This window comes from Pteropus alecto, unplaced genomic scaffold, assembly GCF_000325575.1.
Source record: "Pteropus alecto unplaced genomic scaffold, ASM32557v1 scaffold92, whole genome shotgun sequence".
Lineage (NCBI taxonomy): Eukaryota > Metazoa > Chordata > Mammalia > Chiroptera > Pteropodidae > Pteropus > Pteropus alecto.
In genome coordinates, this window is record NW_006432447.1 from 7,001,201 (window position 1) to 7,022,430 (window position 21,230).

Genomic DNA, 21,230 nt, shown 5'->3' on the forward strand with positions numbered 1-21,230 from the left:
GGCGCCGGAGCGCTCCCCCGCCCCGTGCGCTGTCCCTGCGCCCCGCTCCGCCCGCGCGTCTCAGTCCGCGCCGCGCCTCGGGCGTCCAGAGCGCGCCCCTCGTACCGCAGCGAGCGCCGCCCGCGGCAGCCCAGCCCAGCCTTTCTCCTCCTCCTCCTCCTCCTTCTCCGCCGCCGCCGGACACGCAGCTGCAGGCCGGGGCCGGGACGCAGCTGGGGAGGCAGGGACGCGCGCAGCCAGCCCTTCCCCCTCCGGCTCCCGCACCGCCGGCCGCCTCCCCTCGCCCTCCTCCTCTCCCCTTCCTGCTCCTTCGCTTCTCCTCCTCCTCCTCTCCCGGCCCCGGCTGCCAGCACCATGTCCGCAGGGGGAGATTTTGGGAACCCACTGAGAAAATTCAAGTTGGTGTTCCTGGGGGAACAGAGCGGTAAGTACCCCGCTTATTCTCTTGGTTTGGCGTCGAGTCGACCTCCCCCACCTCCCGCAGAATCATCCACCCCCTTGCTATCCCTGGCCCCCGGCTCGGAAAGGCCCCTTCATGCCGGGGTAGAGGGGAGTCATGGGCATGTGGAGGTCGGGGCTGGCTCGGGCGGGGCCGGGCAGGGGAGGGGCCAAGGGTAAGGACAGAGAAGGCGCTGGGGCCAGAGGCGGGGGTGAGGGTGGGATCTGGGGCGGGGGGCTAGGCGTGCGGGTGCAGGTGCGGCCGCGGAGGGAAGGCTGGAGGGCGGCGGCTCGCTCCGCGGCGCTGGCCGAGGCGTGAAGGTGCGGGGCTCTCTGGCTCGCTCGCACTGCGGCACCGGCTGCGGGCGACCGCGCAGGTGGCTGGGCGCTGGCGGGGGTCTGGGCGAGGACGGACGCGCCTCTTTCGGGAACGCGGTGCGGCCGTCGTCTGGCCGCCCCCTACCCCAATGCACCGGAGGGGTTCCCTGCGGATCCTGCCCCCAACCATGCATAATTTCGGGCGCGTCCAGGCCCTGGGCAGACGGCCGTTGGGGGAAGACTGACACCTGTCTCTTCTGGAAGGAGCTAGTCCGGGCCGTGAGGGAAGAGGGCGCCTACTTCCCCAGGCTTACGTCCCCTGGCTAGTCGCCTGGGCAAAAAAGATTCTAGACCTGCTGTCCTTCACGGGCATGTGTAGCCTCTTTGGGGCTCCGGGGTCAGGACGAAAACGAGGATTCCCCAAGGCCGGGCAGATTTGGGGGATGGTACAGGGACGCCTCGCACCTAGAGGCCGCCTCAAAGACTGGTGATGGACAGAGAAAGGACCAGATGACACGCCCTGCCTGGCTCCTGAGCACCCCTCCCCAGAGCGCGTGGGCAGCCGATTCTTCCCACCGCCGCCTCCCAGCTCACTGCCCTTCTTGGGGGAGGGGAGGTCATCGTGGCAGCCCGCCAGGGGCGGGGCGGGGTGGGGTGGGACAGAAACGGCTTCTCTGATGCTAGCAGCCTCCCCTGGTAAAAAGCATCCTTAAAATCCAGGTTGGTTCCAAGGTGGAAAGACCAGATTGAAGAACGTGACTCCTGTGATACCTGTAGGAAGGGTTGGTTCTCAGAGCATCCCTTTTGAGGCCTCTCCCCCAGGGCTGCAGAGGACCTAGCTCTGCTCAGGGAGAAGGTAGTCCCTGGGGGCAGGACTCCCAGCTCTAGCTCTACAGATCAGTTCACAGGGTTTGGTGCCTTTCTGTACAAGGGGCCAAGACACAGGCAACCTTGGAAGAATCTGGTGGGTTCAGGGAACAGTGCTACTGTGGTATTTGTGCATGTGGGTTGTGGAGATCACGTGGCAGTCTCCTGTCTGCTGCTGCCCATTACCTGGAATAGATGATGCAGAGAAGTGTATCAAGGCCCTGACGTGGGGATGGGTCTTGAGGCCAGGCTGGGCATTTTAGAACTAGATCAAATCAGCCAGCCAGCCCTATGTTCTGGACTCCGCATTTCTGATCTTAATAGATTCTAGTTTTAGAGCTCACTTTTACCCGTGCCTGAAGGAGTTTCAGGGGTCTTCACATCCCAGCACTCTTCTCAACGGGCCTGGAGCCCTGGGAGAGACTCTGCAGGGATCAGGCAGCCTGGGAGTTGAATGCCTAGCTATATTGCCTTGAACGGGTTTCGAGGCCTTGCTGGGCCTCAGTTTCCGTCTCTGTGAAATGGTTACTTGTGGGCAGTCCTTCTACCCCTTGTTTCCGCAGTGCCTCTCAGAGGGCCTGGACTCTGATAGGTTCTCAACAAACATTTGCCCATCCTACATCTGAACATGCTTCAGTCAAGGGCCAGGGCTTTCGGGAGGAGAGTGTCTCTAGTGAGTCTGAGTGAAAACTCTGGGCTCCCTCAGAATCCCTGACGAGCTGAGGCCTGCACACCCGCTTTGCTCCTAATATCACAGAAATGAGAGCTTAGGCCTCAGAGATGGAGCTTCACCTCCTCAGCATGTTTAGATGAGAAGTCTGAGCCCCAGAGATGCGGAGGGCTTGCCCAGAGTCTCATTGTGAGTTGTTAACACTTCTGGGGCTGGAACTCACATCTCCTGTTCCTAACATGTCAATGGGAAATAAGATGACCTTGAATTGGGGAAGTCTAGATTTGGGGAGCCTTCCTGAGAGGGGGTGAAGGTTGCCACTATCTGGCTAGGGTTGGGGCTGGGTTGGGCGACCTGGTGGGAATTCTGGGCTAGTTGGTTGGGAGCAGGGTTTGTGGGTACTTGGAACATGGACATTAGGGATAAAAGGCTCTGCCATCAGTGAGATTGGCTATTGGCCACTCTGGTCCTTCCTGGCAGGGAATCATAGGCCTTGAAAAGCCTCCTCCCGCTTGGATGTGTCATCAGTGGGTTGTTTACCTTAGATTTTACAGAGCTTTCAGAGTCCCTGAGTTTGGTAAGGGATTTGTGCCTCTCTGAGTCAGCTGGGACAGGGGAATTGCCACTGCAGCCACTGCTTCCATCTTGCCTGCACATAATTTTGCATGTGTTGGTCCTTTGTGCAAGCATCCTGTGCAGCCTCTGTGGTGGTGGGAGCCCCTGAGGTCTGGCCATCATTCCCACCCTGGCACTCCCTCCCTTGTGACCTTGAGCCAGCTGAGTTCAGTGGAGCCTTCTAGAGCAGCTGGGCATACCTGTATGAGCTGAGTCTACTGGAAAGGGGCCAGGGAAGGGGGCTGGAGGGATGTGGCCTTCTCTTGTTTCCTGTGCCTGACCAGTGGGTGAGTACCCAGCCCAGAGCCCAATGATGAGGAGAAGCATCAGGCCTTCAGAGATGCCAGGGGCCTGGTTTGAGTGGGAAGCTCCTGAGCCACTCTGGAGAGAAGACCTACAGCCGTGAGAGAGCACCCCCTCCTGGCAGCAGAATGACTGCTGTCCCCAGGGCCAAATGATACAGGCCAGCTGACAATGTCAACCTGGCAGTGAGTAGGATTGTGGAGGGTGCTGTGGACCTAGGATGAGTGGTTTTCTTGCAATAGGAAGGCTGTGCTCTCCTGTTGGTGCTCAGATGGCTCTCTGGGCCTACTGGTCATGCCCATGTACTGATGGCAGTGATAGAGGACAGAGGGGCTGATGCACAGCAGTTCTGACTAGGGCGCTTGGCATCCAAAGGAGACAGGCTCTGTCAGGTGTCTGTAGAAGGAGAGCAGGCCTGCAGGACACACGTCTTCCTCGTAAATTCTAATGGCATTCTCGGGCGCCGGGCACATCTCTGTGTGTGTAGTGAGGAGGAGGGATGTGGATGTATCTGCTGCACTCTGGCCTCTTCTGATCTTCCTTCCCTGAGACTCCTCCAGCTAAAGCTGGAAGATTGATGGACATGACAAATTTAGGCTGCTTTTCCAGGCTAAAGCCAGCAGGCCAGCTTCCTCTGACCAGATACCTCCCGGTCCTGCCCCCTGGCAGTCATGCCGCTACAGGTGTCTTCCACCCTGAGCACAATGTGAATAGTGTCCCTGGAGTTGTGCAACACAATGACCCCGTGTGCAGCTGCCACTTGGTCCTTTAGTCATTTGTTCACCCACCCCTCTCTCCCCCCGCCACTTCCCTCTGTCTCGCTTCTTCCTTCCATCATCCGTTTATTTATTTAATCAGATCTTTGAGTGTATCCATGCCTCATGGAACTTATGGTCCACTGGGGAATACAGACATTTGTGGATATAATTACAGTAAAGGTCTGTGAGAGCCATAACAGCTACTCTAGAAGCACATAGCAGAGGCAAAGATGCTTCTATAGACAACCAGCTCCATTGGGCTGAGTGCAAGGAGTAGGTCCTCCAAGGGCCCCGCCCTCTCCAGGAAGCTTTGTCTGTTCTTCTGCTCTGGAGAAAAAGTGTGTGGGATAGAAGGGTAGGAGGACAAGGGCGACTCTCCAGTGTCTGGCTTGCAGGCACTGAGAAGGAGCTTTCCACCCACTTTCTTCCCATTCTTCCCCGTTAAGGAGCATTCAGTGGCCTCCCACTGCCTGGAGGACTCACCCTGGGCCACCCATGGCCTGACCTCCCCAGCCTGATCTCCCACCACCCACGACCCCACAGGGAGCCCTTCTCTGCCTCGGTAGTTGTGCCTGAAGCCCATCCCAGTTTTCTCCTCCTCACCAACTCCCAGACTAGCTGCCCCACTGTGCTTGGCACACCTGGGCACGCACCGTGTTTCTTTTTACTGAGCATTTTTAAAAAGCAGTTAATCGCATGCTACACTACGACCTCTCTGTTGTTTCGGTTACTCAATAAACATTTAACTCATAGAATGTTTATTAACTCTTCTTCAAAGTACAAAAGCCCTAACTGAATTTTAAGCCCCTTCAAGGCGAATTTCAGCTCCTTAGGAGGACTAGGGCTTAGTCATCTTTCCTCCTCCCCATCGTCAGGAGTTCTGTGCTTATTAATTATTTCAGTTTGAAAATGATGCGATTATCTTCGCTGTGCGAGATTCGCTGATGGCCCATCAATAGATTAAAAGCGAAGGGAGTCAGGGCGGCTTTGGAATGGGATTCTTCGTCCTGACTCCTGCTGCTTTCTCAAGCCAGAGGATTTTTACCAGCAACTCTTAAGAATCTGTCTCAGATGACTGGATCATTTAGCCTTGGTCATGCCGGACTCACAGTTCATCTCACAGAACCTGAATTTCTCAGGACACCCCTATCCCCACTACCATCTCTGAAGACCTACAAGAAAACAGTAAGGCCACCAGAGGTGGGAAGGAAGGGACACACCCAAACCTGGTGCCGTCAGAGGTCTGGGGTAAATCACCAAGCTGCCACACAGCTCAGCTTCTTAGCCTTGCTTTCTCTCCTTCCAGTTTCTCTCCCGTCCTTAGTGTCTGGAATAAGAGAGGGAACCTTCGATATTGGGTTCAAACACAGAACCTTTACTTCTTGGTTTTAAAGAGGTGTGTGTTCGGTGAGAGTTAGATGGACACCAAGATGAGAATCAGCCTGTACGTGGTATAAGAGAAAAGTGGCACCCTCGATGCTGATGACAGAGACAAGGGAACTAACTAGAAGAGAAAAAAGAAATGGTTAGACTCTGTGCTGATTGTACAGATGTAATAATAATTACCATCTTTTGCATAATCTGATTATCGTTATCATTTGCAGCCACCAAATATGATGAACCCTATTAAAATATAATAAATAATCTCATTGTCCTTTTTTTTACTTACTACATCCCTAAAATCAGCCCATGAATATTTATCCTTATAGATATTACCCCGGCACTGCAGACTCATCCAGGGCAGGTCTGCGGGGGTGTCCCATCCAGCCTGCATGGCGTCCCTGATCTCCCTTTCCCGTGTCTTCCAGTGCTGCCGAATGAATGAACCACTGGATGTGCATGGCTTTTGGTCTCAATGCATAAATAATTTAGAAAAATCGTTGGATAGAACTGTTGAGGTAGGTGAGAAAGGGTGGGTAGGGCAGCAAAATTCATTAAAAACCAGGGTGGACTACAGACAAACTGTGCTGGGCATGTTCTCCACTGTCCGTCTGTTATCTTTTTCCATTTCTCACCACAGAGAAGAGAAAATGGGAGAGGTTGCCAGGAAGAGTACCAGACACACCCTGATATATGGATAGATTTTGTTAGAGCTCAAAAGACAGGCTGCGGGGAAATGGTGGGGCCCCTGGCAGGGCCTGGGGACTGAAAGCTTGAGGGGACTGAGACCATAGGCCAGTCTGTGCCTCTTGGAACAGGGAAGGAAAGGATGGAGACTCAGAGCTCCTAAGGACGCCTAAAAGAGGTTCTTTCCTGTATCTTGGGGCTTGAAATTTCTAATTCCCTTTATTAGTTTCATAACTTTTGCCCTAAACTGAGTGAAATCTTTTTAAGAATAAATGTTCACTGCTATGAATATTTAATCAATTTAATAAAGTAATTTATTTTTAGTAGAAAAGCATATTTATCCTGGTCTCTTGGTAACCAAGGGCAGTGGGAGCCCAGGTGACTCAACCACATGTCCTGGGACAGATACCATTTGTTCCCAGATAGTGACATACCCAAGGGACAGGCTGGGGTCCAAGAGAAAGCAGATGATACCTTGCTTCTATGGGCAGAAGAGAGCCTTTAAAGCAAAGGTTACTTCCAGGAGGTGCATCGAGAGAATGGCAGCCGGGAACCCCAGCAGGTGCCTAGACAGTGGGTGGAAGAAGACAGTGGGTGGGAAAGTTGTTTGACTTCAGTGCTGGAGACCACGGCTTTCTTCTGGGGCCTGGACAGTCAGTGATAGGGCATGTTGCCTTCGTGGGGTTTCCCCAGAGAAAGGGGCTTCTAAAATTGGGGTAACCGTCTCACCCAGCTTCCCCTATAGCTGGAGATGAGGTGAGGGTGAGTCACAAAGGCTGGCTCTGCCGTGAGCTGGCACTTTATTCTGAAGGAAATAGGGAACCGGAGGAGGATCCTCAGCTGGGGCGTGGCTGAGTCACATCTACACCTAGGACACATTGTCATTCCAGGGCCTTAGAAGGTGGGTGGATGGAGAGGGGTCCAGACTGAGTCTGTCCTTCCAGACAAAATGGATTCCTAGGTTTCCATGTCCTTCCTCCGGTTAACCTCAGATGGCATTTAGGATCACCCACTATGCCCGAGGTTCTGTACAGGGCACTCTGCCATAGATGTGGGATTCACCCCGTTTTGCAGGTCAGGAGGCAGAGGATCAGTGAGAGCTGGTCATGCCCAAGGGCTCACTGCTAGTGTGGCAGGATTGGAATTTGAACCCAGGTCACTGTGAGAAACTGATTTGTTGGGCCTCATGCCTCTAAGGCAGGCCCAGGCCAGGGAGCAGCGAGGGTGAGACAGAAGGCCACTGAGGCGTTATGGACGTGAGGTCTGTTATAAATGCCTCTCAGGGAGTGTGTGCCAAACTCTTTGCTGAGGAGTCAGTGATCGCAGCATGGGGGTGTCAGGAAGAGGCCTTTGATTCCCCTAGGCTGGTGAGGGATGCTGAGGCCCAAAGCAGGGAGGAGGGCAGGAGAGCTCTAGGAAGGAAGCTGGGTTTCTTGACCTGCAACATGGGGCACATCTGTGGCAGGGTGCCCCATGTGGAGCCTCAGGTATAGTGGGTATCCCTAAATGTCATCTGAGGTTACCTGGAGGAAGGACACGGGAACCCAGGAACCCATTTTCTCAGGAAGGACAGACTCAGTCTGGACCCCTCACCACCCATCCTCTTTCTGAGGCTATAGAATGATGATCCTTCCTAGGTGTAGATGTGACCGAGCCACACCTCAGCTGAGGAGGGCAGGAGTCTGATGGAGCTGGAATGGTGGATTGATTGGCAGGCACGTCATCCTTATACAGAATGAACTGCTCATTTATGGGTGATTTGAAGGATGTTGGTAGAGAGAATGGGACAGCTAACGCCTTCCCAAGTCAGCCAACGCCTTCCCAAGTCAGCCTGTGGCCCACTGCATAGAGGAGAGACTACCCTGCAGGTTTTAGCTGAGAACTAAATACTAAGAAGAGAAGAACCACTCAAACTAAGTAGCTGACTCCCACCTGCTCTGGGGTAACCCTCCCCCTGGCTTCATCCTCTCTGTAGGCCTGGAGCTATCAGACCTGAGACACTGATTCTGTCCCAGGTCAGTCACCAGTCAGCTGTGTGTTTGATAAGTCCCAGCCCATCTCTGGCTTTCTCAATGTGTCCCCAGAGGCTATTGGACCAGGCAAATGCTACAGCCAATATAGCTCTAACTCTGGTGCTATAATTCAATGCCAGCTCAGAATACGATGTCAAGTCAATAATACTTCCAGCGTAGAGATGGCACTGCTGGCCAGAGTGGTTAGAGGGGCTGCAGGGATGAGGGTGTGGAATCAGGGAGTCTACCAGCTGTTCCCACTAGAACTTCCTCAAGCAGGCCCCAGTGCACAGCCCCCTCCAGCCTGCTACCTCTTCTCCTGAGAGGCATTCTTGGCCCACCTCCCTGGGCTCACTCCTCCCTTATGTGCCCCCAGGGCACTCTGGCTAATCAGTCTGATGATGTGTTTGGCTCAGGTTGCCAAGCAACAGGGATGGGGCTCTCCTGCCCTTCCTGCTGGCAGACATTTATTCTATACGGAAAGGACCTGTGATGAGGACAACAGAGCAGGTGACAGCTCCCAGGCACTCCTACTCTAAGACAGTTCCTTCTGCAGCCAGGTAGTGGGTGGTAAGCAGGGAGGGCTGAGAAAGGGCCAGCACCAGGAGGGGTATGCAGTGTCCCCACCAAACCATGCAGGTTTGCTGACCTGGCCCCAGTTTCTTCTCCAACCCCATCTGTTACCCCATCCTCCAGAGCCCTGGCTCCCACCCCAGCCCCACCCCTCACTGTCTAGATGGTGTTGGGGTACAACAGGACCACCCTGTGCTCATTTTCCTCACCAGACAATAGGGTGATCATTACCTTGTTGGGGTTTTGCAAAGATCGAATACATCAGTACATGGTACATGGTAAACGCTCAGGTGATAGGTAATTTTGTTAATGAAATAGTGACAGCAGTCCCCCCCTTTGTAGATGTATGAGGGGAAAATAGGTAGGTGTGTGAGGTTTTGAGAATCACTGATCAGTCATCTTTGTGTAGTGAGCTGCAGGATGCACATCTGTGTGATCTGGCAGGTAGAGCTGCATATCCCATTTTATAGGTGAAGAATGTGAGGTGAAGGCTTTTACACAGAGTGCAAGACCCAGAGCAGTTACTGCTGAGCTGTGGGAAGAGCACCAAGGTCTCTTAACTCCCTGGCCCACATGTCTCCCCCCACCCCATCCCAGCAGGAAGTGGGACAGACATCCTGCCCCACTTGATGGGGCTCCTGCAGCTGCACATTTCCACAGCTCTTACTTTACCAACAAGCGCGACTACAGGGGCAGGGGCTCTGCAGTACTGTGGTTAGAACAGTGCTTGGTGAGGTAAGCAGGTAACAGGTCTCGGCCAGTGTGAATATGAAGTACCCAAGCGAGGCTGTGGGTGTGGTCTGCTGGGGTTGTCAGGGAAGGCTTCCCAGAGGGAGTCGTGCACAGCCATCAGGAATTCACTGGCAGGCAAGGGGGGCATCGTGAGCAGAGGGCCAGGCTGTGTCAAGGCCGAGGGCCGTGAAGGACTTGGGGCTTCTTGGGAATTGGGTGTGGTGCAAGGTGGCTGGCCTAGGTGCAGGGAGCCTGGGAGGAGGAGGCAAACCTGGGGAAGTGGGCGGAGTCAGGCCTCTGTTCCACACACAGGACTCTGGGTCTTCCCTGAGGGCAGTGGGGACCTACTAGGGGTTTTAACCAAGCAGGGACGCAGTCATGGATGACAAGACAAAAGTGAGGTACAGCCCGATTGGAGGCAGGAGACCCAGGCAGCCTAACCAGGCAAGTCTGGGAACATTCCAAGGATAAAAGTTAGAGGAGGGCTTATGAGAGGTGTAAGTCTAAGCCTCCTTCTGGCTCTGAAGTTCAGCCCTGCTGGGGCTACATTTTTTTTTTTTCTTTCTTTTTTATGCCTACAGCACCTGGTCTTCCTAGATGGTCTCCCATCCAAGTACTAACGAGGCCTGACCCTGCTTAGCTTCTGAGATTAGACATTGGGCTTGTTCAGGGTGGTGGACCATGAACCATGGCTCTGCTGGGGCATGAACCCAGGACCTTCTGCGTGTAAAGCAGACATTCTTACTGCTACACTATGGAACCACATGCGGCTGCATATTTTCTTGATTCTTTCTCTGTAGAATGAGGACTCAGGAACAATGAAAGGTTGTAGGGGAGGGGCTTTTGTCTCTCTCTGCAAAGCCGCCCTATCCTTAGATATTCCAAAATTGTCCACCTCAAGCTCCTCTGTCCTTCCTGCCTCCACAATGCCCTGAGTCCCCTGACTGCTCCTGTCCTGCCAAGGGGGTGCTCCACGACCTCTGGCCACCCTTCCAGACTCTTCGCCTTTGTCACCTGCTCAGGACAGTATGTACCACCTGGCAAGAAGCTGGTTATTAGGTAGGTGAGCTCCTAGCCCCCTAGACACTGGTTCTGTGAGCTCCCTCTGACTCCTGGTCATTGGGTGTGCGAGTTCCCCTGGCCCTTTGTGCAGCTTCCTATCACTTCCTCCCTTGATGGGCTCCTCTTCCAGGGGACACTTGACTCAATTCCTTTGCTTTCTCCCATGGATTCCCTTGCTCTTCTCTTCTGGCTTCCAATTCCCCCAACAAGCTCAGGAGCTCCTGAAGACTTGAGGGAGAGGTGTGAGCCCCCCTCTCTGCCTTGGAGACAGAAACTCAGTCTTTAGCTGGCTGCACAAAAAGCGAAGGGCAAGAGCCAGGGAGCCGGAGTGAAGGCAGAGGCTGCCATCAGGAACTCAGCCCTAGTCCGGAACAGGCAGCCTGTTCAGGTCAGTTAGTGCAGTCCTCTCTGTGGGCCAGCTCTTAGTCTCTTCTCAAGGCCTGAAACCCTACCCTCCCGAGCCCTGGTGACCTCTGCTCCCTGTCCCTCCTGTCTTCTGTTCAGGCAGTGCCCATGGAGGTTACTGAGCACCACTATGCCTTTGCCAGTGTAGCTGGTGGGTGGAGAATATCCTAATTATGCATCATCAGTGATCACACCATGTTTCAATCACCACCCATGACCCCTCTGAGCAGTGCCAGATTTATCGTCTATGAGGTCAGGTCTGTCCTCTTGGCTCATTGCTCAGCAGAGGTGTCTCCCCTGCCAGGAGTTGCTGCCTCGAGAAAAACTGGCCTGGAAGCTGACCACAAGCAGCTAAATTCAGCTTTGACCTGTTTTAGTCCTCTCTGGTCCCCTATTGTCCCCACCGCTGGGGCAGAGACAGGACCAAGAGATCCATCCCTGGTTCAGGACAGGAGAGCAGCAACTGTGGCCTCTGCACCAGAGACAGGTCTCTCTGGGGGCGGTGCATTAATTCAGAGAGAGGTAGAGAAAATGTTCTGTTCTGACCCTATTGCTGAGCAGAGAATAAACACCGCACAGACTGAAGAGGGTAAAGTGATGCATTTAGAAAATGTTTCTTGTTGATTTTCCCATCCAGTGAAGGGAGAGGGCTAGGAAAGAAGAATGGGAGGAAGAGAGAGACAGCAGGGAAGTGCTCCCACCAGACACAGACAGTGCTCCCACCAGACACAGACAGACCTAGGCGAGCCACAGAGACAGGGCTTGTTGGCTGCGCACTGGGGCCTTGGAAAAGCCAGGGTGGTTTGCAGCTTTTGGCGGTGGCGCGGTCCATCCCAGAGTTCTGACCAGATAGAATTAAAGGTTAGAGTTTCCTGTGGAGAAATTAATGTGTGTTGGGGCACAGAAGTGATGGGACCAATTGTGTATTCCTGTGGAGGACGAGGTGAGGAGTGGGGCTGCTGCTGGAAGGAGGCTGACGACCACCAGCCAGGCAGAGCGGGAGGAGTGGAGAGAGGGCTCTTACCTTGTTCTGGTGCTCAAGGGAGAACATTCGTCAGCTCCAGTGCCCCGGTGCTGCCAACACTGGGCTTTGGTGAGCAGACTGAGCTTTGTCTTTCCCTCCCGAGGCTGGCTGGCTGGCTCTGCCTGCCGGGACCCTGCCGTTCCCAGAACTCAACATCTTGGTTGAGTTCTGCTCTTTTCTGAGTGGAGAGCACCTCCAAGAAGGGTTTCTTTTTAGGGAGAAAAACGCTGCTCCCAAATTAGCCACTTATTTTTAGGATATTAACAGATCCTACTTGTGGCACCAGGATCCAGAAATTCTCCCCTGATTCTAATTCAATAAGTCCCCCCACCTCCACTTTTCCACATCCAGCCAAAACACTGCAGGCTTCTGCCCAGATCGGAATGTGAAATGCAGGCCTGAAAAGGTGCCCAGCTAGCCCCTCACCCCCACCCTGGCTCTCTCCCACCTTATCAGAAAAGGGCAGAACCCCAGATGTTGAGCCAGAAGTGTAGCCCTTCTCCTGCCTCCATCATGCAGCAGAAGGGCTACACTAAGCCGAGGTTCTGGTCTGGACAGCAGTGTTGGCTTATCCATCCACCTCAGCACCTCAGCTTGGGGGAGGGCTGGATATGACATGGGAGAACTGGGCAGAGCAGTGTGCAAAAATACACAGTGACGTAGACACAACAGGGGTCCAGCCTCTGTGCACCCATAGCCTCCATCCAGGCCAGCTGGTGACTTCAGTCTTAAGGCAGAGAGACCTGTGAGGTTCTACTGCAGGTGACCCCCATAGGAGAGGAGGTGGAGGCTGAGTGAAGAGTAGAGGCAGCATCTCTTAGGAACCTGTGAATGTGAGATGGTGTGGTGGACATGACCTGAAGTGACCCCACATAAGTCACAACCTTGCATGAAGGTCCCCTCCCCTTGAATGAAGATGGAACCCGAGATTTGCTTCTAGCTCATATGGTATAGCAAAGGTGATGATGGGCTGTTCCTCCTGTGACTGTCTGTTCAGAGGACTCCTCTTGCTGGCCTTGAAGATGTGAGCTGCCATGTTATGAGAGGGGCTACAAAGAAGTCATGTGTCCAGGAACTGTGGATGACCTCTAGGAAATTAAGAGCAGCCCATGGCCAACAGCTCCCAAGAAAATAGGGACCTCAGTCCTCCAGCCACAAGGAACTGAATTCTATCAGCAACTACAGGAGCTTGAAAGAGCACCCCAAAGAAACATAGACCAGCTGATACCATGATTGTAGCTTTGTGAGACCCTGAGCAGAGGACTCAGATAAGCCTTGCCTAGAGTCCTGCCCCACAGAAACTGTGAGATAATCATGTATGTTGCTTTAAGGTACCAAATCTGTGGTGTTTGTTACACAGCAACAAATAACTAACACAGATGGGGTGAAGATTTTTTGAGGGAGGAGATGTCTTAGAGATGCCCTTATTTTGCAGACAAAGAGTTGGCTCATCCAGGAAGGGCTGTGACCTACCCCTGGTTAAGCAGCTGGTGAGGGCCATCTGGGAGCTGGGCCCTGGTTCTCATTCTGCTACTGTTCTCTCTTTATGTGGCCTTGAGCAAACCTTCCTGCTGCCTGTGCCTCTGATTTTTCCCATCACATGCAGGGCTACATCAGACATTCTCCAGGTGCCTTCTTGCCGTGACTTAGTGTTCCGAGGCCGCTGTGATCTGTGATCTTTCTAGAAGCCCACCTTTTGTGCCTTCGTGTGGTTTACTGCTCCTTGGCACCTCCCATGATGTGTGTTTCCACTGGGGCTTCAGGAGGCAGCATCTTCCTGTCCTGGGCACACTTGGGTAAACTTTATGGGCTCAAAAACCTCTGAGGTAAAGCTCTTGGCTCTGTACCAGGAGAGAGACTGGCTGGCCATGACCGTGGTGCTCTGTGACCCTGGGCAAGTGGCCCCTCTTCTCTGCCCTCACATCTCAGCTCAGTGACAGACTTGGGCTAGCTCAGCTCCAGAGTTCTTGATGGGTCATGCCATCTGTGATGCTGCTTTTGAGAAGGCTCCTTAGGGACTTGGAGCTTATGGGATGGGGACAGGTGAACCTGACAACCATCTTCTTGTCCTGGTTACCCAGGCATCTGAGACCTGGGTATCGACTCCATTCTCCTTGCTCCCTTCCCCCAGCTTGGCCATCTGGCCACCCCAGTGCCTGACCAGCAGTCATTTCTGATCCAATAGGAGTGGAGACACAATGTCATCTCTGTCTGTTGGGTGGTCCTGTGTCCATTCCCAGGGTTCCTGAGATCTAGAGTGCCTTCTCCACCCCCAGAAGCAATGGCTCCCACCTCTAAACTTCACCTGGAAGGCTGTCCCTCTTCCCTGAGTGAATCCTGAGCAGGTGACTTTGTCACCTCTAAACTTCACCTGGCTGTTCCTCTTCCCTGAGTGAATCCTGAGCAGGTGACTTTGAGTCTGTCCTGAGGGCTGGAGGAGGCTTCTGTTAACTGCACGGGGAAGTCTGTACATCCATTCTTCTCTCCCCAGCTGGCTCTGGAGGTGCAGGGGCTGGGATTGCTCCCGTTTATTCTTTATCAAAGCAGCAAGGTGAACAGCAGCGAGCAGGCTATGTGAGGACAGGGAGAGAAGCTGGGCCAGCACAAGCGCCAGGAACAGCTCCCCAGGCTCATGGAGACCTCAGAGTCAGCACAGGAGTTGCTGTCCATAGCTGTCCAGCCCAGGAGTTCCTCTGAGAGGGGGTGAGCATTCTGTAGAAGCCTACACTCTACTCTGGAGGCCACCTCCCACCTGCCTGAGTGAGCTTGGTCTCACGGCCAGGCCACAGCTGTGCCCCGTGGATGAGAGCTATGGGTCCATTGTCACAAGGCCCCTCTGACTGGAACTCAACTGACAATCTAGGAAACATAAACCTTGCCTTTCAACGTTCTCTCTATCCATTCTCACTGCCCTACTCATCTCTCCTTGTAAGTGAGGCTTTTAACATCAACACCACCAGCAATTTGCCTTGGCAAGAAAAGGATAAACATGAGAAAATATATTACTTTGCCAAACTCAATGCTGTGGATGGGCCAAGAGTTCCTATCAGTTAAACAAACTACCAAATTGCATTAACACTAGCCTTGTCAAAAGATCAGCTGGCAGTGGGAATTTAGCACATGCTTCTTCCTTCTCTCAAACAGACATATACTCACTATGAATTAATTCTTCACGGCATCCATACAGCCCCTCAGACACATGGACATGATTGGCATGTGTAGGGCCTGGCTGGAGTTGGACTGAACCCCAAACCAATTGAAATGAACTGCGTTCTGCCTACCCTAGGAAAGCCAGGCCAAAGGGTAATGGTTTGTACTGTGAGAGGGTAGAGGGTGACTAGCTAGTCAAAGCTAGCGGGTGCTAGTGATGGTGATGGTGATGCTGTGGGACCTGGAGGGGAGACCCTGTACCTCTTTGAAGCTGATAGGAATGTTTGATATGAGACTCAGTGAGAAGAGAGGGTCCACACAGTGGGTGGGCTCACTGGTTGGGAGGAGCTGTGCAGTCCACACAGATTGGCCAGATCTCAGGTGGTTTTCAAGAAGCCCTGAAGATGTCATCTTTGCAAGGTTCTCAGTTTCACAACTAAGACACCAGGGGAACTAAAGGGTTCCCATATACCAAGGCTTTTGATGCCTGCTTTATTGAGAGAGAGAGGGAGAGGGAGAATTTGCATGCGTTTCAGTGCACGTGCCCACATGGTGGTTCACATGGGTTCTGCAATTATGCGTATGTTAGGCCATTTGATGTTATCCCACAACACACTGGTGTTTCGATCATTTATTCTTTTTTTCTGTTTATTTCCTTTTAGATATCACTATGTCTTCAAATTCACTGATACTTTCTTCTGCTTTGTCTAATCTACTGTGAATCCTATCCAATGTGTTTTTCCTCTCACACATTGTAGTTTTTACCTTGATGTAAAAACTATATTGTTTGGTTTGTGTCCTTTTTAACACTTTCTACATCTCTATATAACTTTCTGAACATACAAAATGCAGTTATAACTATTTCTTAATGATTTTGTCTGCTAATTCTAACATCTGTGTCAGTTTGGGGTTGGTTTCAATTGATTGTGTTTTTCTCCTCGTAAGGGGTATATTTGATTGCTTCTTTGCATGCCTGATAATTTTCTTATTGGATGCTAGACAGTGTGGCTTTTGCCATGTTGTGTACCGTGTCATTTTTGTATACCTACAAATATTCTTAAGATTTGTTAACTGGGACCAGAGCGTTGCTCAGTCTGGGGCTAATTATTACTCACTATTGATGCACAGCCCTTTTGAGTCATTTTCGCAATGTCTTGAGGTCGATGAGGCTCTCTACTCTGGAAAGAGGCGGAAACGTGGGAACAGGCACTGTCCCAAGCCCCGCGTGGATGCCAGGCGCTGCTTCCTTTAATCCATTTGGGTGGTTCTTTCCCGAATCTCCAGCAGTTTCCTTACCCACATTTACTGATCAGTCCTCAGCTGAAGACTTGACAGAGACTCTTTGCAGACCTCCGGACTTCCTCCTTTGGGCATCTCCCTCCTCTCTGGTACTCTCTCTGGTGAACTCTAGCTGCTTCGTTTACTCCAGACTCTCAGCTCTCTTTATTCACCTTAGGGTCCACCCGGCTCCCCTTTCCTATGCTGTGGCCTGAAAGTTTCTCGAGGCAATAATTTGGGGGCATTTGTGTGGCTTACCTCATCTGTTTCATGCTTCTCAGGGTTCGCTGTCTTTCAGTGCCTGATGTTAGTGTCTTGAAAATCATATATTTTGTCTGTGTTTTGGTTCTTTCAGGTGAGAGGGTTAATCTCTTCCCTGTTCCTCCTTGATCAGAAGCTGAAGTCTTGGGCCCTTGGTTTTCCATTTCATCGTTTATTTGTCAGGGACACCACCAGTCTGGGCCCATGGGTGAGAACATTGATTTGGGTAGGAGGGAGTCGTCTGGTCTGGCTAGCATCCTTGATTTTCACCAGTGACGTTCATCTAGTTGATTATATAAACATGTAAATTTGCCCTTTAAGTGGCCACGTGATTTCTGCAATCCAGATTCTTTTCAAGAACTTTCTGTTCTTCAACTCATAAAAAGCTCAACAGCTAGTTTGGTATTATCTCATGAGTATTGTGAATCTTACAGTTGGTCATGTATTTTTTTTTTTTTTTAATTTTTTGCTTTGACGGCCGTGGACATCAGACAATTTCTTAGTCTGACTTCAATGACTTGAGTAAGATCTTACAAGGTATATTTCCGTAAATTAGCTTTTTGTTCCAGCCTTCTCTTTTTGGCTTACCTCTCCTTTGTTTCATATCTCTCTCTCTCTCTCTCTCTCTCTCAAAACTCTTAGTTGCAGACAAGAGAGATCTATTCTCGTTATCCCGCTGATTTGTGCAGACAATGGAAATATGAGAGTAATGATGGGGAGGGTCCGCTCTAGACTTGGGGAGAAAAGGAAATCTCAGGTCAGGTGTAGACTCTCTTAGATGCTCCTGGTATGTGCTGGATAGGGATGATTTGCAGTGGAGAAGAAGAGAAGAAAAGCAAAGATGAGAGTACTTCACCAGGCAGAAGGAGACATGACCAAGCCTGCTCTGTGGCAGCCAGTGTTGCTAGTGTAGCCACTTGAGGCAGGGGCCTCTCCCAGCCCAGCCCAGCCCCATGAGCCCCTGTTTCCTTGGAACTTGCCTTGTTCTGCTAAAGGCAGAACCTCTGGGGAAAGAAGCAGGAGGTGGGCCAGGACATTAGTGCAAGGAGACTGAGGCTGAACCTCCCGGGTCCCAGCCCCTGTCACCATGTGGAGCCCTAGCAGGCTGTCATGTCTTGGGCATCCTCAGGGCTGAGTTAAGGTGTTCAAGGAGGAATGAATGGAGTGGAGGACCAACCATCCTGGGAGTACCCCGTGGGCTCGCAGATGCCAGGAAAACTCCCCACCTGGCATTGTAGCTTTCCTGGGTCACAAGGGACCTTTACTTTATTTTGCCTTTCCTTTTCCTGTCCCCATCCTTTCTACATGGTTGAAGCATGGACTCTTATGCTGATGGGATTCTTTGGGATGCACTCATCCTGTTCCTTTGTACTCTGATGGAAAGCTGAGACCCTAGGCAAGAGTTGTGATAGGTCCAAGGTCCACAGCTGGCCAGGAGCACATATGAGGCCAGACCTCTCTCCTGAACCCCAGGCTTCCTTTCTTCCAGCAGGCAGGGGGATTGATCAGGGGTAGCGAATGACACCTCACAGCCTTGACTCAGGACAAGTTTTCCTCAGTCACTAGGCTTGGACAGAGGAGCCAGAGCAGGTGGAGGACAACGGGGATGGTCAGCAATAGGTCAGCCTCTCAGCTGGAGCAGGAGAAAGGGCCTGGGCCAGACCAGCCCACCACTGTCCTGCCAAGCCCTCCCGCTCCTTCCCCCACCCCAATCTCCTCTGTTCCGTCTTCCCTGAGTCCCTTGGTGAGGCCCAGGTGGCTGAGCTTCCTCTGGCAGAGGGAAATAAGACACTTAATTAAAGTGTCCAATGAAGAGCTTTGCATATTTCTTAATTACCATCTGAGTCTTTTGGGGAATAGTTTGAAATGGGATTTTTCGTGTGTTTCCTCATTTAGCCTACGATGAGCCAGTCGGCCCCTCAGGGCTCAGGTAGGAGCTGGCAGAGGCCTGGTCTGGGGCTGCCTGTCTGAGTACTGGTTGGCAGGGTGGGTGTAGAGCAGGGAGCCTGGTCCCCAGCCCCCCCAGGCTGTCCACCTTGCAGGGAGGATGGGGCTGGATTTTTAGTTTTATGAAAATGGAACAAGAGAAAACAAGAATCAGACAGATGTAGCTGGCGTCCCCACCTGTTCTTGGTACCACAAGGCCTGGGGCCCATGCACCCCATGGTTAGGCCAGTAATGGGGGACTTCGTGGGCAAGGGTTTTGAGGTACGTGGTGGAGTCCTCTCTCGAGGCCCCTAAGGAACAGGAGCACCGGGCCAGGATGGTTTGCCTGCTTCCCAGCTGCAGGGCACAGACTGAGCCCCTTGGCCAGCCGGCCCGTTCCAGCACTCACATGGCATTCCCCATCTGTGTTCTGCAGACTGAGCTGATGGGATAGCCGCGTCAGCCGGCCCATCCTAGGAGTGGGTTGCTGGCCTGAGCCTTAGGGAGCAGAACTGCCTTTCAACCCCAGGGGCCACCTTCCGACAACTGTGGACCTTCTCTGACCTGGGCTGGATTAAGAGGGCCTGTGGGCCAAGGATACAGAGACACTTTCCCAGGCATGGGGACTGTTCTCCTAAAAACACAGGCAACTAAGAGGCGAGCAACCCACCACGGTGGCTTAGAAATGGCTGTGAGTTCCACCAGGTCTTTCCTGTCTCCCACTTTGGGCCCAACTCTGTGACCCTGAGGAGGACCAAGTGGGACCCCAGTGTCTCTCCAGCAGCACCCCAGAGCTGGCGTAGGTGGTACGTGTGAACTTGTGGCCGAGAGCCTGGATCAGTGAGGTCTACCTCATGGGCTGTGCACACTCTGCTGGGTCTGGGTAGACCCTCCATGGAGTCCCAGCTAAGTTCTTATACTCTGCCTCACGTTCTGCTCCGTTTCTGGTCCTCACAGCAATCTGTCAACCCATACCCGCACGCACACCCACTGTGGAGATGACAGGGTAGAGAGGGGTTCTTCATGGTGGGAGACAGTGTCAGAGCGGGAATCTGGGGCTCATGGCCCACGTGGCTGTCAGCCTGTGGCCCAGGCCAGAAGCCTACATAAGTTCTGCCCCCAGAGCCCCAGGTGGGTTTGGCTTCACATGGCAGCCTTGGAGAAGTGTACAGAAGTGACAGCTGCATGCCCAGGATGCCTGACATCGCCGGCTTTGTCTGGTCTCTCCCCTGGGGAACACCAGTCCACCGATGCCCTGTCTCCACCAATCCAGACCTGTCCAAAAGCCACCTCCTTCAGAAGGCTGATGCAGTTCCCCAGCAGAAGGTAACCTTGCCTTTTTGTCAGCTTCTCAGTAGCCCACCCAGGTTGCCTCACATCTTAGGTATTTCCACCTGAATCCAGCTCCACCACTGGACACGGGCTGCTGGAGGGTATAAGTGCATCAGCTTTTATGCTATGAATTGTGTGCCCGGTATGGACCAGGCACACAGTAAGCCCCCGCTGGGTGTTTATTGAGTGGGTAGAGAGATGCTACATCTTCTTCAGCCACCCAAATGTACAAAAACCTATTTACATGGGACCTGCCACTGAGATGGGGACTGGGGCCTGTGGGAGGCTGGTGAAGTGAGTGGTCCCCATGGTGGGTGAGGTCAAGCTGGGTGCTGGTAGCTGATTGTGGAGGGCAGCATTTAGCCCACCTTGCACTGGTGGGATTTCCAGGGACCGAGCTCATTTGGACAGCCCATGGGTGGTACAAGACCCCTCGGCCAGCAGCTCACACTTGGGTAAGAAAATAATTGTTTCATGGTGATGTCAATAATGGAAAATAAGCTTAGATCCTCAGCTCATGAGATTGAATTATTATTAATCATTGTATGATTTTTTTCAAAATATAACACTAGTGTTTAGGCTTTGGTTTGACAATTTTAAGGAAAGCTTTTAGGGGTGATCTGATCCTAGGGTAAAACTTGGTAGTTGCTCCTCGTCCAGGTCGTTTGGGCTCAAGGAATGGCTCTCTTACCTGTTAGTCACCAGGGAGTTGTCCTGGTCTCTCCTCTGAATCTGCCCAGTCACTAGGTGCTGCCCCCCTCCTCTGCTCTCCATTTCTTCCCAGCCCCACTGCCTCTGCTTTAACCAAGATCTGCCATTTCTCGCTGGGCTCCTGCCCCTAGTCTTCCCCTGTAGGCCATTCCCCCTAGAGAAGTGTTAATTTTCTTCCTAAAGCACAGATGTGTTGCTCTGATTACTTAGAGCTGTGTAATAACAAACCACCCCCAATCTTAGTGGCTCAAGAAAACAAGAATATTTACTTTGTTCAGGATCCTGTAGTTTGGGCAGGTCCTGGCAGGGAAAGTGTGTCTTTGATCACTTGGCATCAGCTGGTAGCTTGAAGGCTGGGGGCTGGAGTCATCTGTGGGCTCCCTCACTCACAGGCCTGTTGACTGGGGCCTCCTTCTTGCATGTGCGTGTCTGTGGTCTCCCTCATTTAGGCTGTGTTGGGCCTCCTCACAGCAGGGCGAAGGGGCAGCTTCTGAATATGAGGAGCGAGAACTCTCCAGACAAAAACCGTGCTGCCTTTTCTGTCTAGCCTTGGGAGTCCCACACAGTGCCATTTCTGCCACAGCCACAGGCCTGCCCAGATTTACCCCTGAATAGTATCAGTGGCATTGTGGAGTGGGGAATAGTTTGTGAGCCACGATAGAAATTCTAAACTGTCACACCTGTTCCCACCACGCCTCTGCTCAGACCCTTCTGAAGCTCCTACCACC

General features: G+C 52.6%; 1 protein-coding gene across 3 annotated transcripts in view; it reads left to right on the forward strand.

Annotated features, from left to right (window-relative positions):
- Positions 1 to 22: 22 nt before the first annotated feature.
- RAB6B (RAB6B, member RAS oncogene family) overlaps positions 23 to 21,230 on the forward strand; it is a 58,630-nt gene continuing 37,422 nt past the window's right edge. For 2 of the 3 annotated variants that reach the window (XR_003044919.1, XR_003044920.1), the window contains exon 1: positions 24 to 424. Coding sequence is in view for 1 of the 3 variants with exons in the window: in XM_006907232.3 (XP_006907294.1) it covers positions 355 to 424 (70 nt within the window). In the remaining 2 variants the exon portion in view is untranslated. Of the gene's footprint in view, positions 425 to 21,230 lie in introns of all 3 variants that reach the window. The other variant, XM_006907232.3, reaches the window with a different exon arrangement.